This window comes from Danio rerio, chromosome 23, assembly GCF_049306965.1.
Source record: "Danio rerio strain Tuebingen ecotype United States chromosome 23, GRCz12tu, whole genome shotgun sequence".
Taxonomy (NCBI): Eukaryota; Metazoa; Chordata; class Actinopteri; order Cypriniformes; family Danionidae; genus Danio; species Danio rerio.
In genome coordinates, this window is record NC_133198.1 from 34,842,176 (window position 1) to 34,857,895 (window position 15,720).

Genomic DNA, 15,720 nt, shown 5'->3' on the forward strand with positions numbered 1-15,720 from the left:
GATGATGGTCTACTTTAGATACTTTGTTGACTGTAGGTAACTCAACATCTACACGTCAACAAGCAAACATCTTTGCATCTGTCAAAATCATACTGAAGAATCCCATGAGAGATTGAATTGTTTAATTGTATTGAAAACTAGACCTGGATGTTAACAAATAAGCACATAAAAATATTAATAAATATTATGAATTTCAAATCATTTTCAAATACTAAAAATCTATTTATGATTTACTTTGTTATGGTTCAGTGGTATACTACCACATATCATAATAAAATCTGGCAACTTAAGTGGAAATACACTACCAGACAAAAGTTTTGTCATTGATCCCAGTTAAAGAAGCAACAATTAATAACCTGACTTCTAGTTTATTAGGAAAAGTGGCAGAAGGTGGATTTTTCTGATGAATCATCTGTTGAACTGCATCCCAATCATCACAAATACTGCAGAAGACCTATTGGAACCCGCATGGACCCAAGATTCTCACAGAAATCTGTCAAGTTGGGTGAAGGAAAAGTCATGGTTTGAGGTTACATTCCGTATGGGGGTGTGCGAGAGATCTGCAGAGTTGATGGCAACATCAACAGCCTGAGAAATCAAAACATTTGTGCTGCCCATTACATTACAAACCATAGAAGAGGGTAGATTCTTCAGCAGGATAGCGCTCATTATACTTCAGCCTCCACATCCAAGTTCCTAAAAGCAAAGAAGGTCAAGCTGCTCCAGGATTGGCCTGCCCAATCACCAGATACAAACATTATTGGACATGTCTGGGGTAAGATGAAGGAGGAGGCGTTGAAGATGAATAAAAAAAATCTTGATGAACTCAGAGAGTCCTGTAAGAACGCTTTCTTTGGCATTCCAGATGACTTTACTAATGAGTTATTTGAGTCATTGCAGAGATGCATGGATGCATCCAAGCTCATGGAAGTCAAACACAATATTAAATCTATTCCCGCTGCACCACAACTTTATATTCTATACTGCACATTATTACTGTTGAGTGATAAGACTTTTGTCTAAATAATGTCACACCTTACTGTCCTACAGTAATTAAATAACTAAAAATAAAGCATGATCATATTTTATTTCATTTCATTTTCTTGTCGGCTTAGTTTCTTTATTAATCCGGGGTCGCCACAGTGGAATAACCCACCAACTTATCCAGCAAGTTTTTACACAGCGGATGCCCTTCCAGCCGCAACCCATCTCTGGGAAACATCCTTACACACATTCACACACACACACACTCATACACTACGAACAATTTAGCCTACCCAATTCACCTGTACTGCATGTCTTTGGACTGTGGGGGAAACCGGAGCACCCAGAGGAAACCCACGCGAACGCAGGGAGAACATGCAAACTCCACACAGAATTGCCAACTGAGCCGGGGCTCGAACCAGCGACCTTCTTGCTGTGAGGCGACAGCACTACCTACTGTGCCACTGCTTCACCCAGATCATATTTTGTTTTGGTAAAATAAGTTTAATCTAGAGGCCTTTGCTTTTAATATAAGCCACTTCTGATACCAACTGATCAACTAGAAGTCAAGTTATTATATGATGTTCCTAAAACTTGGATAGTTGACAAGACTTTTGTCAGGTAGTGTCAAATTCAGAAACTATTTCTTTTCCAGCCTTCCAAACATCTTCCAAACAAACTTTCAACACTTTTAAAGGAAAAACAAATGATGATCTGCATCAAAAGAAAAGTACACAAAATACACATTGTTATTCTTTAGGTAAACAATAAATCCATGTAAATTAATCCACTAAAAAAATTTTGTTTTGGTAATCTTCAATTAAATCTGACGATTTGCTTCTGCGTTTTGAGCATCAATCCTTTTCTGTTGATGTCAGTATGCAGCAACTGACCAATAAGAACCATGTATTACAAAGAGAATTGTAATAATACACACTTCGACAGGTGGAAGACAGCACATGAAAGGTTTAGAACTGGTTTATTGTTTCTGAGATTAATACTCCGTTAGCTCTTTGTATGAGGTGACAAAATAAAGCAGAAAAATGATTAGTAAAAGAAGTACCATCTTTCAAAACCTCAATAGCACTGGTTGAGTTGTTCAGAGATTGTTTCTTAGGCTTTAAATAATAAAAAAAACTATATACTGCATAGATCAAATTATATTTGTATGGCAAAGCTCATTTTTTAGCAAACATTATTACTGCAATCCTGAATCAACTCTTAAAATAAGCGATTCACAATTAAGAAATCCTCAGCTGCAATATTTACACAAACAAGTTGCCTCTGCACAAAAAACAAAAAAGAAAGCTCAAAAAGCATGCACAGTGTTTTCAGAAAGAGGTCTGTGTGAATTACTCACAAAGAAAGGGATAGGAAAAGGGAGACAGAACAACCAACATTGGAAAGAAGTCTGTCTGTCACATCAGTCCATGACAACAACTCCTGGAAGACTTTAAGGTCAAGGGTCAAAGGTGAATTCGGCCCTGGCTGCGTCTGGTGTGCTGGAAAATCTGAAAACCAACACATGACTGAAGTCAAACATTATAGCAAGGGTTCTGTCCAGGTACAGTGTAATAGTCATAGTGGAAAGTGTGGAAAATCTTTGAAAAGTGATGAGAGAATCTCTTCTTTATATAAAATCACAAGAGTTTAAAAAAATACAATGATTAAACAAAATGAGAGCTATAAACTGAACCATTATTGTCCAAAACTGTTTTATTTATTAACGGTGTTGTTTCTGGCACCGTGTTTAGTCCATGCTGAGGTGACTTTTTTTTTCTGAGGCTGCAGCAATGGATACATGGATGAAACACTGACATCTGCTGGCAGAATGTGATACTATAAGGGAAGTTTTTAAATGAGCACTTTTCCCCTAGTGGTTATGACATGCACTGCTTTCATTACAGTGAGAAGGGTCAAAAATCTCACATTTACATGGTCGAACATCTATTTGTTACTATGTCTTATTTTTTGTACACTCAGGAAGGTCAATCCCACTTACCCAAACATGCAATAAATCAACTTATAATATATAATGACAACACTGCTACTTTGAAACAACAGCAAACGAGTGTGTGCGCACAAACATGCAATAACAATCAAATACCAGCTTGTTCTAAAAATCTGAAAGAAGAAGTATGTCTGTATGCATTTTAGAAATGTCAGATTTTCACTGGGCTTTACAAGTGCACAGCAAATGGTAAGGCTTTACAATAAGAGACACATAGTAAATGTTAGTTACTGTATTTACTACCATAAACAATACTTGCAGAGCATTTATTAATTGTAGTTTAACGTTTATTAATGCATTAGTTAATGCACACAAACAACTTTATTTTCATTAAGCCAAAAACCACCACGAACATAACAAAAGGGTAGTAAATTTGACCGCATTCGTGTTTTATCGTCATGCTTAAAAAATAAATAAATAAAATTAAAATAAAAAAAGTTAAAATAAAAATTGCTAAATTTTGTGAACTATAATCCATACTCATAACTCCTGTACAGCAGTCTCACAACTTTCTGACACTCGAACACACTGGAGTAAAACATCCTCAACAGCACATAAGGGTTAACTAACATTAACAAAGATTAATAAATACTGTAATAAATGTTTAAAACATATTAAAATATAAATGAACTATAACAGCGCAAACTTTTCTGTAATCGTAGTAATGCTGTGCGTTATTTGTTCAACCCTTTAAGGTGACATGCTGACTGACAGGTGCGTGAGGCTAGCAAACACGACGTAGCTTTCAGTTATGATGAACACAGTTTTCATATTTGTACTTGTTTTATAAATAAAGGTCTGTGGTCTGCATACAATGACTTTATCTGGCTGGAGTTTACAGCCGTTTCACTTTACTTTAGGATGCATCAATACCGTTCTATAGGTCTATTGGAGACATTCATAAATATTCCTAGCAAATCTAATAAATGCTGGAGACATACTTGTTACATAACTGCACAAAATCGCACTTCAGCGGCGTTTATTTGAGAGTGCACAAGAAAATCTGCACTTGAGGGCATGCAAGTTGTGCACGAGCAGAGGAAATTGTCAAACAAGCAAAGAGATTTACATGCTTATATTACATAAATACGATCTCGACTTGTAAAACTGCGCTCACAACATTTGCCATTAAAGTAACGGCCAGGTAGTTGGTAAATCTGTGTATAAAGCCTGATTTATACTTCTGCGTCAAGTGACCGGCGTAACTCTTGGCGCATGCAACGCGCATGGCTGTGCATTTATACTTCTGCACGCTGTCTCTGTTGGTCTGCATTAACACTTCCGAAACGCTAGTTGGCAGTGAGGTGTAAATGCTCCTCTGTGTCGAGTTTCTTCGCTGCAATTTTGCTTTTCCTGAACACTTCCGGGGTGTACATGTGGCTCAAACTCGCTCATTATGAGGCAGCAACCGGCGGACAACTTTAACTATGAGGTAAACACAAAACAAAACTTTCCATCCGGAGCTCCTTCACGGGACTCCACACTTGTAAACAATCGCTACATTGGGTTCGTGCCATTCGTGCGGCTCTCGGCCCCGCCCCGACTCATCAGCGCTAGGCTTGGGCGGTATCCAAATTTTGATACCGTCAAACCGCCTTCATATTTTACCCCGGTTTCCGGTATTACCGGCGTAATAAAAAAATTAGGACGTAAGGCTCAGACAGCGTCACCAAACTGTTGGCTTGAGCCTAAACCATTCAGAAAATTTATACCTTCTATGCGACCTTATGCTCGCGGTCAGAGAGAGAGAGAGAGAGAGAGAGAGAGAGAGAGAGAGAGAGAGAGAGAGAGAGAGAGAGAGAGAGAGAGGTGCTGTGCGTCGCTTGTCTCTCTCTCTCTCACACACACACACACACACACACACACACACACACACACACACATCTCTCCCGCGATTTATTCAGAAATTTACTCCCACACCATAAGAAATCTGGCCGGCTCCCGCGGTACTGCAGCGGGAATGCAGAGCTGTAATCGGGCCATAAAAATTATACCCGATAGGTCCCGAGTCCGACAGGTTTATAAAGCCCGAACCCATTTACAGCCCGACATTATTCATTATTCATGCACACAGCTCTATTGCATTTTTTTAAAGAATAAGTCATTTATATGTTTTAACATCATTTATTCGTAACAAACGTAGACTAGGCTATATGCCACTTGAAAGTTGGAACAAAGAAATAGCTAAAGTAAGTCCTCTGTAACATCGTAACATATCAGCACTCTATAGGTCTAGGTAGATGCACTTAGCCTTTAAATTGGCCAACACACAAATGAAAAAAAATCTTTCTTAACAAATCAAATTAAAATAAACTCTAAATGATGACAGGTATTTTGGCAATAACGAAATTAAGATAAAGGCTCTGCAAGGTTTGTTTCTCAACTTCTCTTCACAATCTGGCATTAAGGCGGCGGTGAAGCTGAATATTAAAAGAATAATGCCACCATTAGTCTGTATACTCTGTCTACATTATGATTATACGTTTTAATTAATATTTATTTATAATTTAAAAACCCTTTACTCACCAAGATTAGGCTACGTGTGTTTGTGGAGGAACATTATTAAATCCACAGGCTTTAGCGCAGTCCTGCGCTCACGGGGTCCAGCAGCTGAACACCCTTTCCTGCTGCTACAGGCCGAGATGCAGAGTTCTGATCTGGCTGATTTTGCAAGTTTTGGGTTGGATTGTTTGTTCATCTTCTACCAGTCAGGAACATCCATTTAATTTTCCATGACAGCAGTTTCATTGTAGCGAGTGGCCTCGTCTTTTTACCTGTCAGCTTGCGGTTTAGGGGTCTACCGTAATACGCAGTGTATGAGCGACCGCGAAATACCTGCGGCTGGAATGCGCTCTTTCTGAGCTAGTGACTGGCTTGACCGCCGTAATAATTCGCTTTTTTTACTACTACATCATTTGTTTCACCTTTGCAGGGATGGATTTTAATGCAGGGATTTGGATTTTTTCGGGTCTCGCCGGGTTCGGGCAAAGATCTTCAGCTCTAATGCAGACCTCTCGTTCATATTAACTACATCTCCCTTCTGTTCAGTCGAAACTGCCAAACTGCAGGACACTTTGAAGCGCGACACGTCACATCACCTCTCCCTCTCCCCCTCCCCCTCCCTCTCCCTCTTCCTCTCTCTCTCTCCTCCACACTGTCCCGTGATGACAACCACACATACGTTTTTGTAGGCATTAAATAAAGGATATTTAATATTTTATGACGGTATAACGGTATTGAAACTGACACCGTTGCTATTTTTAGATCCCGCGGTATACCATAATACCGAAATACCGCCCAAGCCTAATCAGATCTACCAAGCCGACCAATCACAGAGCTTGCGCTACGCATTGTTGCGACGTGTAGTTACATTTTTTGAGAGGTGCATGTCAGTGACGGCGAAGGGCTATGCGTCAGCGCCGTAGCATACGCCGGTGTTTGACGCAGAAGTATAAATCAGCCTTAAGGCCTGCCGCCACAGCTGGAAAAAATCCTAGAGGAAACACTGAAATGCGTATAAGCAACGCTGAGTAGGATAAACTCTTTATTCGATAAGAAAAGATGCGCACAAACTACGATGGAAACATTTTTACCAAATATTCCAGTATGTGCATTAAAGTCATGTGATCATGTGGTGATAAAAAAAAATGTGTGTGAATGAACAAACCAGCAGTCTGAGCATATTGTAAAACATCTGAAATGTCATTTTGGTCATTCTAAAATGCCTTAACCATTTCAGTATTAGTGTTATTATATTATTAATGATCTTCAGAATTGTCAAGAGCATCTGTGCTCCGCATCTTACGTCTTCAAACGCCACCACGCGTTCATTGCGCGTCAGCCTTGTCTTCTGAGGCGCAAGTAATTTAACAAATAAATAAAAGATTGATGCAGCTTCTCCTACTACAGCAAATTCTGATTTCACTTTAGATATTTAGGGCCAGTTAATTAGTAAGTGATGATTTTGTTCTCTTTGACTCATTGGTTGGAATTTATTTGTATGTCTTTTATGTGATAATCCAGTTTTGCCCATGAATTTAATTCACATCTTTGGTTGGAAACATATCTACTGTCACATAAACAGCACTTTCGCCATCTAAAGTACTTAATCAAAACAACACATCTCAAAACTTATGTTAGAGAAGTTTACCTACCCTAGGAGTGTCTGGACTGCTGAAAGGAGAGGGCTCAGCCGAGTGGTTCTCTTTACCAAACGAGTCGTCTCTCTGCCTGTGTGCAAACTTTCTTTTCAGGGCTTCGGCGATGAGAGCTGCTGGATCAGATGAACATGCTACACCTTTGCTTCTCCGTCTCCTTATTGGAGTTCCTCCTGGAGATCTATGAATACAAAAACACACGTTTACTATTGAGCTTAAACTAAACACTTAAAACAAGCTTTACAACTTTCAATGCACACCTCTCGACAGAACGCAGTTTGACCTGATTGAGGTCCCTCAGCACCTCTAACATTGAGGGCGCTGTAGTTAAGGATGGACCACATTGTGCAAGCGTTTCTTTTTTTGCTGCCTGTCTTTGTTGAATCATTTCCGACATGGACACTTCAGTTCTAGTGGGCATTGCTGGAGGAGGAGGAGGTGGTGGAGGAGGAGGACAGACAGGAGTTGAAGTGAGGACAGGAGCTGGTTTAGGAGCAGAGCAAGGAGTGCCAGGATCAGTTGGAGAAACCACAGGGCCTAAAATATAAGGATAAGCAGTAGATTTAAAAAGTTATTAGTGGAATCATTGATTATTTAGTATGTATTAAACAAATAAGATTTATTTTAATCCATATTAGATATAACACATTTTATCATAAAACAGTATTAATGTACATTCATTTTTTTTTAATTTTTAAATAGTAAAACATATGTGACGCTCGACCACAAACCCTTTTGTTTCACAGCTATATTTTTTTGTAATAGCCAAATGTTCCATGGGAGTGATAGCTTTACATTTTCAACAAAAAGTGATCACTTAGGTTTAATATTTATACAAGAAATGTAATAATTTATATTTTGTATTTTTTAAGGGAAAAACATTTCCTAAAAGAGTTTACATAATTATATTTTTATATATATTTTTTACATTAAATTATTTTTATTAATTTTTATTTTATTTTGATATTATATATTTGCGAGAAGATGGTAAATGAGATGTGTTTATAATAAGGTATGTCCACATAAAACTGTGAAATGTGACGGTGGAATTAGTTGTTTATCCAAAGTTATATATTGTTTACTTTATTTAGAAGGTTTAAAAAAAATAATAGAATAAGGTCAAGTCCTTTTTTAATAGTCAAGCTTATTTATTATATAAATCACTGTAGTACATTTTCTGGAATAACTACCTTTATTAAAAAATATTTATTGTGAAAGATGTCATAACGTAAAATAAACTGGTCAAACTGCACGGATTAAAAAGTTAAAATGATCTAATTTTTCTTTTATGGCAAAAATCATTAGAATATTACAGGGCACCTAGGTTACCCCTTTTTTCAGATTTAATATGTTTCTGTAAAGTTTCAGCTCAAAACCCCCATCACATGTTTTATTATACCTTTTATAAGATTCTATTTTACACATTTTTTTTTTTGCACCAGGTGGCTGTTTTGTTGTTTTGTCTTTAGGGCTAGTCCTCCCCGCCCACCGTTTCTACGTGCCTTTCTGAGTGCCTTATTCTCCTCCGTCATCTGCGTCAGACAACAGACAGACTTAAAAGAAGCAGATGTCACGTAGCGTTTGTGAGAAATACTACAGTAAGAACTTTACCAATAATTATTTGATGCATTTGTTGTGTTAACTTGCAACGATGAGTCACACACAATGTCATTGCAAAGTTCAAACTTTGCACTCTTTTTGCACGCATAAGCAACAGGATACAGGTTATCCCATAAATCTCCACTGCTGTATGAATATCTGTTATGTTAATGTACAAAATAAACCTGATTTAACGTCCTCAAACTTTGAATTTGAGGGATTGAAGCGTCTTCTTTTATAATTGTTCTGACACGCGGCTGTGGTGATGAAGTAAAGCTGAAGTAAATGGCTGTAATTCATTACACACATGCTCTGTTTTAAAACATTTTAAAGTTGTAAATCACACTCTTCTTGATCACATTTGATGATGATTTATGATCCTAGCAAACTGAACAGACCTTATATTATTGGTTGCTTTGCGCACGTCCTGTCTTGTTGATATGATTATACACGTGACTACCGGGCATGTTAATACGCAGTTTTCAAATCAATTTGGAGGGAGGGGGGGCTGCACTCCTACGTCAAGTTGCTGTCGGTCTGAAAACCGCTCTAAATGGTCCACCATTTTTATGTTGTTAAATTGAAAAAAAAATAAAAAAAAGGACTGGGTGTGTTTATATTACCTCAATAAGACTATAGTCTATACACTATGCCTACACATATGTCTGTCCAAACAGCTTGAAAAGTAGATTTTTCAGCATAGGTGCCTTTTAAGTAAAGATTGTGTTCCATGAAGACATTTTGTAAAAGACATTTTTGAGATTTTCTCAATAGTTCATTTTTTTTAACACTCAGATTTCATATTTTCAAATTAGCCAAATATTGTCCTATTTCAGCTTTTAGATTATGCATAAACCTCAATTTAAAAAAAAAAATTGAAACTTATCAGTTATTAAACTGATTTTAAGTCCCATGTTTCATTCATCTCCTAATATATTCTATAATTTTTAAACAATTTAAAAACTTGATAGTAAAATGTTTGTTTTAAAATTCCATCATTACAGTTTACACAATCTTTTTGTAATATCTTATTGACATTTTTCCCCACAATTTAATCACTTTTAAAATAGGAAATAACTGTTGGCAGCACACACTGCCTTACTTTTAAGATATCTCAGAAATCCAGCAATTATATCAATGGAAGACTGACATAATAGGCTATTGTACCTGCTGGAGCTGTGATTATGGTAGCAATCTGTGCTCGAAGTCTCTGAAGTTCCTCCTCCAGAGCAGAGATCTTCAGGAGGGCATCAGGCTGAGTGCTCTGTGCCAGGACCCCTCCGCCTCTCTGAGCTTTTACAGACACGGACCCCAATGAGGGAGTCTCATAACCGTGAGGTACACACTTTTTCCTCAGTGGGACAGCATTCCTGTTATAAACATATAAAGATGCGACTTCTAAACAGACGTTTTGATTGCTGAAACTTTTTTACAGTACATTTTGAGATATTAAAACATTTAAAATAGGTATGTAGTTTGAAATGTAACGTAATCCAGTGATTTAAGCTGAATTGTCAGCATCATTACTTCAGTGTCACGTGATCATTCTAATATGATGATCTGCTGCTCAAGAAATGTTTATTATTTTGATCAAAACATGAAAATGTAAAACATAAAGGGATGCATAATATACCATTTAAGCATCGATATCTCAATGTGTGTCCACCATAGTCACACCGCGGGACATGCAATGTTTAGGGATTATAGCTGATCAGCACAACAATTGAGAAAACATTAAAGATTTATGGATTCATTGCAAAGTATAACCATAACAGGGTGGATCTTTATCATTTGCATGTGTTATAAAGGCATTTAAAGAGAATTAAAGCATTCGACCACAAAATTGTACAACATTTGTAACTATAATAAAGAATGATTACTTAATTATTAATACAATGAAGACAATACAGTATTATTTTACATTTCATTATTCAATTTCTGTACCTGAATACTGCTTGATTCTCTGAAAACCATAGAGCACTGTTTATTCGACTTTTTTCTTTGCTACTGTGGTTGTAATTATTCTTGTTTGCCATTTGTTTATTACTTTAAAACTTTATTACTTTTACAATATTATTTATTACTTTTCATATTTATACTTGATTTACACTAACAAAATCACTCAATCAATCTAAATTCAAGATTTTTCCTAAATAGAGCTATTCAAGCCATCTAGTGAAACTGTATTCATTTCACAATATAAATCACAAAAAAATATATCACTATGTCAGATTTTTCCAATACCGTGCTGCCCTAAAATGATACAGGATTTTGAATGCAAATTCTATTGCAAAATATTTTTCTTTATTACATTTTTGATCAAATAAATGTGACTGGTGAAGAAGAGAGCCTTCTTTAAAACAAATTAAACTTAAAATCTGGCAGATCCTAAATATTTGACAGGTAGTGTATATTTAGCACTCAAAGCAATGCTGGCCTGTCAGTGAGCTATTAATAAACACTTGGGTTTCTGATGTGACTACCTGAATTTTGTGTGACTGTCTCCTTCATCCTCGACCAGCCAAAGCACATCCGCTAAAGTAGGAATGGCTGGAGAGTCCACTGACACATCGATATGGCTGTGCTTATTAAAGGTCTGCAGAGGAATCTTAAAGGAAGAGTCAGAACACATTAGTGAGGATGCTCTTAAGTCCTTTGAAGCTTTTTGCATGTTAAAGTGCTTCACAAAACTCTTATTAACAATTCATACTGAGAGAAACATGCATGTTTTGTACACAAGCGTGCATTAAGCTTGAGTTACAAAAATGAGGTAAATGCAAATGTATACTTCTTATATATTTTTTCTTATTTCATTTATTTATTGAAATGTACAAAACATTATGTAGACTGTAAGAATACAAAAAGTATCAAGACTTTTTTTTTTACAATTAGCCAAAGAAAAAAATAATAAGAACAATAAAACAAATAAAAAAACAACCCACCACCTCACCCATACATGAGGCACAAAAAAAATAATTTAAAATATGATAAAACATTGAATTGAAACAATAACATAAAACAAGAGAACGTTACAACTACAACAACAAAAAAAGACTAGAAAAATTAACAATTATTATACACAATAAACAGTTATTAAAGTCTAACAAAGGGAACTGTGTCAAAAAAGGGCCTCAAACAAAGTCTGCGGGCTTTTGTCTGACAGAATAAAATAAAATATATTTTTTCTGAATTTAAACTAAGCTAAAAAAAAAGCTTTGAGATTAAAAAAATGTAAAGGTCAAGACATGGCAGTTAGATTTGTTCTTGAAAACTAAAATAAATAGTTTTTTCTAAAAATGAAATGAATCTTAAATGAAACAAAATGTAAACATTAGACGACAAAAATGTCTCTGCAACTAACTAAAATAAAATGCTTAAACTAAAGAACTTCAATTGCTAAAAGTTGAAAAATTGAAATAAAAATTAAAAAGCTAAAATCAAAATTTTAAAAATCATCAACAAAATAAACATAACAAAAGTACATATTACACTAGGCCTGTGCGCTAAATCAAAATCGTATTGCAATTTGAAACGTTGCAGTTAGTTAATATCAAGAGGCTGCAAAATAAAATATGTACAGTTAAAGTCAGAATTATATACAAAAATAACGAATACCATCTGAGGTGAAGTGCTTCAAAACCAGTCCGCAATGCTATTAAACATGCTAGACTTTCTGCGATGGTGTCGTGAGACAACGCAGACATGGTATCAGTTGTCATCAACTATGCCATTACACGAGAAGAAACAATAGACTCTTGTCACAAAATTTTTGCCATGACATACAGATTATTGAGCTGAAGCTTGAGTTAAATTAAAATCAGCTTGAATTAAATCATAAACCAAATCACAATCCCAATCTGTCCAAAAAAATAATAAAAAATAGCAATTAGATATTTACCCCAAATCGCACAGCCCTATAATACACTGAACATATACAAACAATAAAACGAAACAAAATAGTGCCAAAATTGGTAAGTGGTAAAGTTGGCTTTATATTCTCACATTCGTTCAGTGACAACTTGCTTCCTATATGGTTTACCATGGTACTTTAAATATATTCAGCCTGAAATCACATGCAAGTATGACTTGAAAACAGCATTAGCTCTATTTATTTGCGTGTGAACAATGTTGTACTTTGATAGTCATTTGCTGCTAATATTATTTCACTATTTAGATTATGTAAATAATACTTTTCTGAAATTATATTATTAAGGAGAATGTTTGAATGTGTTAATATAAAACAAACTTTACCTCAATGAGTAACTACTGTAGTTTTTATTGATAGTATTCTTATATATTATTTTTAGTAGCAGTACAAATTTATTTCTACAGCATAAAATACCTGAAACCGCAACCGAGGGTAAGGAGAAAGAGGAAGATTTGTTCCAATCATTCGGACTAGGCTTCGGTACTGTCCACAGTGTGTACTTTCCCATACTGGAACCAACTGCAACAATACACACAAATGCACTGTTAATAAATTATAACTTTCATTAAATAACTTTTTTTATGTACTTGATTGTCTCTATACCATGTCTGGAGGCACTCCAAAATATTCCAGAACACATTTCAGCAGGTCAACGATGTCCTCCAGCAGAGACATTGACTGTGTGTGTGTATATTTTGCACGCTGGATTTCTGCTGACGGATGAACTAACAACACACAGACACTGCACCAAACTTCTCCACGTGACCAGAGGGATCAAATCAGCTGCATTCCGCTCAACTCTGTAACAAAACCCGCAATATAAAGATTATACATTAATTCTGAAATACTACGATAAAACTAATGACATAAATGCAAGATAATAGTAATCAAATGCAGCGGTAATTACCAGCATCGTCAACTGTCCTACCAATGAGTGCGTACGAAAACACACACACACACACACACACACACACACACACACACACACACGTATCTCAAACATATCCTATAACGTTATTTCACTTTTGGATATGTCTACGTTTCATTTAATCCTACGGTCGTCTTATTAAATGCCGTTTATATTTACGAAGACAATTTGTTTAATTAATGTTATTCACTTTACCTCCTCGCCGTCTCACGCTTCCCGTGCAGGTAAACTCAAATAAAGCTCTTTCTGTGAGGGCGTTTGTGATTGGTCCGGGCGGTGGGGTTGGCTCCAGTAGCCAATCAACTTGAAACATTTAGAAACGATGTCAAAGACGTTAGCCAATTATTTCGTTTGAACAGAAGGAGTGGGAAGTTTCGTATTTGTTTGTGTGTGCTGTTAAAAGTAACGGTAGCGGTGAGTACAGTGACAGTGTAAACTGATAAATTTAATTGTCGTATTAACATACACGAAGGAGTGTTTTGAAAACGATATGTAACAATGTTAACGTGAATAAATATAGATGTTATTTAATTTACAGTAATGTTTGAATAGCAATTTCAACACTTTAGCTGTTTTGCTAACACGCTATTAGCGGTAGTGTTTTGAGCATGTGTGCTATTCGCGTTAGCTTTTCTGAAGTCTCATGTTACCATGTGTGAACAAGGTGTACTTTTAAGGTCTCATTTTTTTCACGTAGTTGTTAATGCCTTATTATTGTCGAAATTTTAAAAGGCTATTATTGTAAACGGTCACGTGATCGAAACGGTTGAAATGTGCACAAAATAAAACAGAAAACATGCATGATACGCCCATAACATAAATACGATATTAAGATAGCATAATAAATAAAACAAATGCTGTGTTTTGTATAGAACAAAACCACAATTCATAAATCACATCTGTCCAATAGGAATGTAGCTTCTAGGTATCAGTAATGATTAAATCACACTGAACAGAGCTAAACTGAACTGAACTGAACTTAAACACTAAAACCTGAACCACACTGTTCCAGTTACTATGACCATTTATGTGAAGCTGCTTTGACACAATCTACATTGTAAAAGCGCTATACAAATAAAGCTGAATTGAATTGAATTGAGTATCAAATGGCCGTCAAATAAATTGTCTTTATATCCTCTGGTGTTTCAGATCTCCACAAAAAATGATGGACGCATTATCAGTCGTGACACAGCTACGGGACTTGGCATCAGAACCACAGAACCGGGAGGTTATTGTTCAGGACCAGGGTTGCCTTCCAGGATTAGTGCTGTTCCTGGACCACAAAGACCCTAAAGTGCTTTTTGCCACCCTTCAGGTACACTCAGACCTGATTTGTCAATTAACAAATCGTCACCTTGGAATTGTAAGTTCTATCTGCGTTCTGATATATTTCGAGATAATGAGCTCTAAAGTTTTTGCATTTCATATAGCAAAACATTTGTTTTGTTTTTTAATAAAACAAAACAAAACAAATCCCATAATGTAAGTAAGTTGTCATTTAATAAGAATATGTGAAAAACTAAATTTTGACAAAAATGTCAGATAGAACTTTATAAATATAAGGTGACGAAATGTTTTTATCTGTATAAATTAGAGTTTTAAAGTGTCTTCTCCTCAGGCCTTGCGGTACTTGGCTGAATCGCCCCGTAACATCAATACAATGAGAAATGAGCTTGGCATGATGGTCAGCCTGGAGTCATTGATAAAGAGGTGTTTTATTTTAAACTAAACACTTTTATCATTAGTAGTTTTTCCATTTATACCTGTAAATGTATAATGAAATCGAGCTTCTTCTATGATGTTCTGGAATTTATCAAATGAACTTTAAATTTTGATATACACTTTGAGCTTTAGTCTAATTATGCACACTGCATCAATGCACAAAATTCATTATCTTCCTTTTTCTATTCCCTCAAGGACCGATTTGACAACTGATATTACAGACCTAGCAAAAGAGGTTCATGATTTGTTAAACGCTCAATCACAGAGGCCGGGTTGTCAGACTCCAGAGCAACAGAAGAAGAAGAAGAACAAACCTCAGTTCTTCATTAACAGCACTAACAAGAAAGCCAAATCAGTTACCCTCCACATACAAGGCTTGGATGGGGCGGTA

The 15,720-nt window shown here is 36.0% G+C and overlaps 2 protein-coding genes and 1 long non-coding RNA gene across 8 annotated transcripts in view; 2 read left to right on the plus strand and 1 right to left on the minus strand.

The window, feature by feature from the left end:
- On the plus strand, positions 1 to 2,374 carry LOC141380517 (uncharacterized). The gene is made up of 2 exons (XR_012398603.1): positions 1 to 794; positions 1,116 to 2,374. It is a non-coding gene; the product is annotated as an uncharacterized lncRNA (long non-coding RNA).
- Positions 1,947 to 13,839, minus strand: mtfr2 (mitochondrial fission regulator 2). Of its 4 annotated transcripts, none has more exons than XM_017353611.4 (8): positions 13,803 to 13,839; positions 13,283 to 13,479; positions 13,094 to 13,198; positions 11,235 to 11,359; positions 9,919 to 10,121; positions 7,413 to 7,689; positions 7,150 to 7,333; positions 1,947 to 2,513 (listed from the first exon to the last, which is right to left on the minus strand). In XM_017353611.4, the coding sequence occupies exons 2-8, from the start codon at positions 13,352 to 13,354 to the stop codon at positions 2,451 to 2,453; spliced, it is 1,029 nt and encodes a 342-aa protein (XP_017209100.1). In that variant the 5' UTR covers positions 13,355 to 13,479; positions 13,803 to 13,839; the 3' UTR covers positions 1,947 to 2,450. The 4 variants fall into 4 exon arrangements, with proteins under 4 accessions (XP_017209100.1, XP_068072906.1, XP_017209101.1 ...); XM_068216805.2 differs by having other exon boundaries at positions 1,947 to 2,495; positions 13,587 to 13,839; XM_017353612.4 differs by having other exon boundaries at positions 13,587 to 13,839.
- Positions 13,347 to 15,720, plus strand: part of armc1l (armadillo repeat containing 1, like) — a 6,810-nt gene continuing 4,436 nt past the window's right edge. The window contains exons 1-4 of one of the 3 annotated variants that reach the window (XM_073938011.1): positions 13,347 to 13,613; positions 14,757 to 14,922; positions 15,226 to 15,317; positions 15,525 to 15,717. In XM_073938011.1, the coding sequence (XP_073794112.1) occupies positions 14,770 to 14,922; positions 15,226 to 15,317; positions 15,525 to 15,717 (438 nt within the window). In that variant the 5' untranslated portion in view covers positions 13,347 to 13,613; positions 14,757 to 14,769. Of the gene's footprint in view, positions 13,614 to 13,945; positions 14,039 to 14,756; positions 14,923 to 15,225; positions 15,318 to 15,524; positions 15,718 to 15,720 lie in introns of those variants that run through there. The other 2 variants (NM_199539.2, XM_073938010.1) reach the window with 2 other exon arrangements.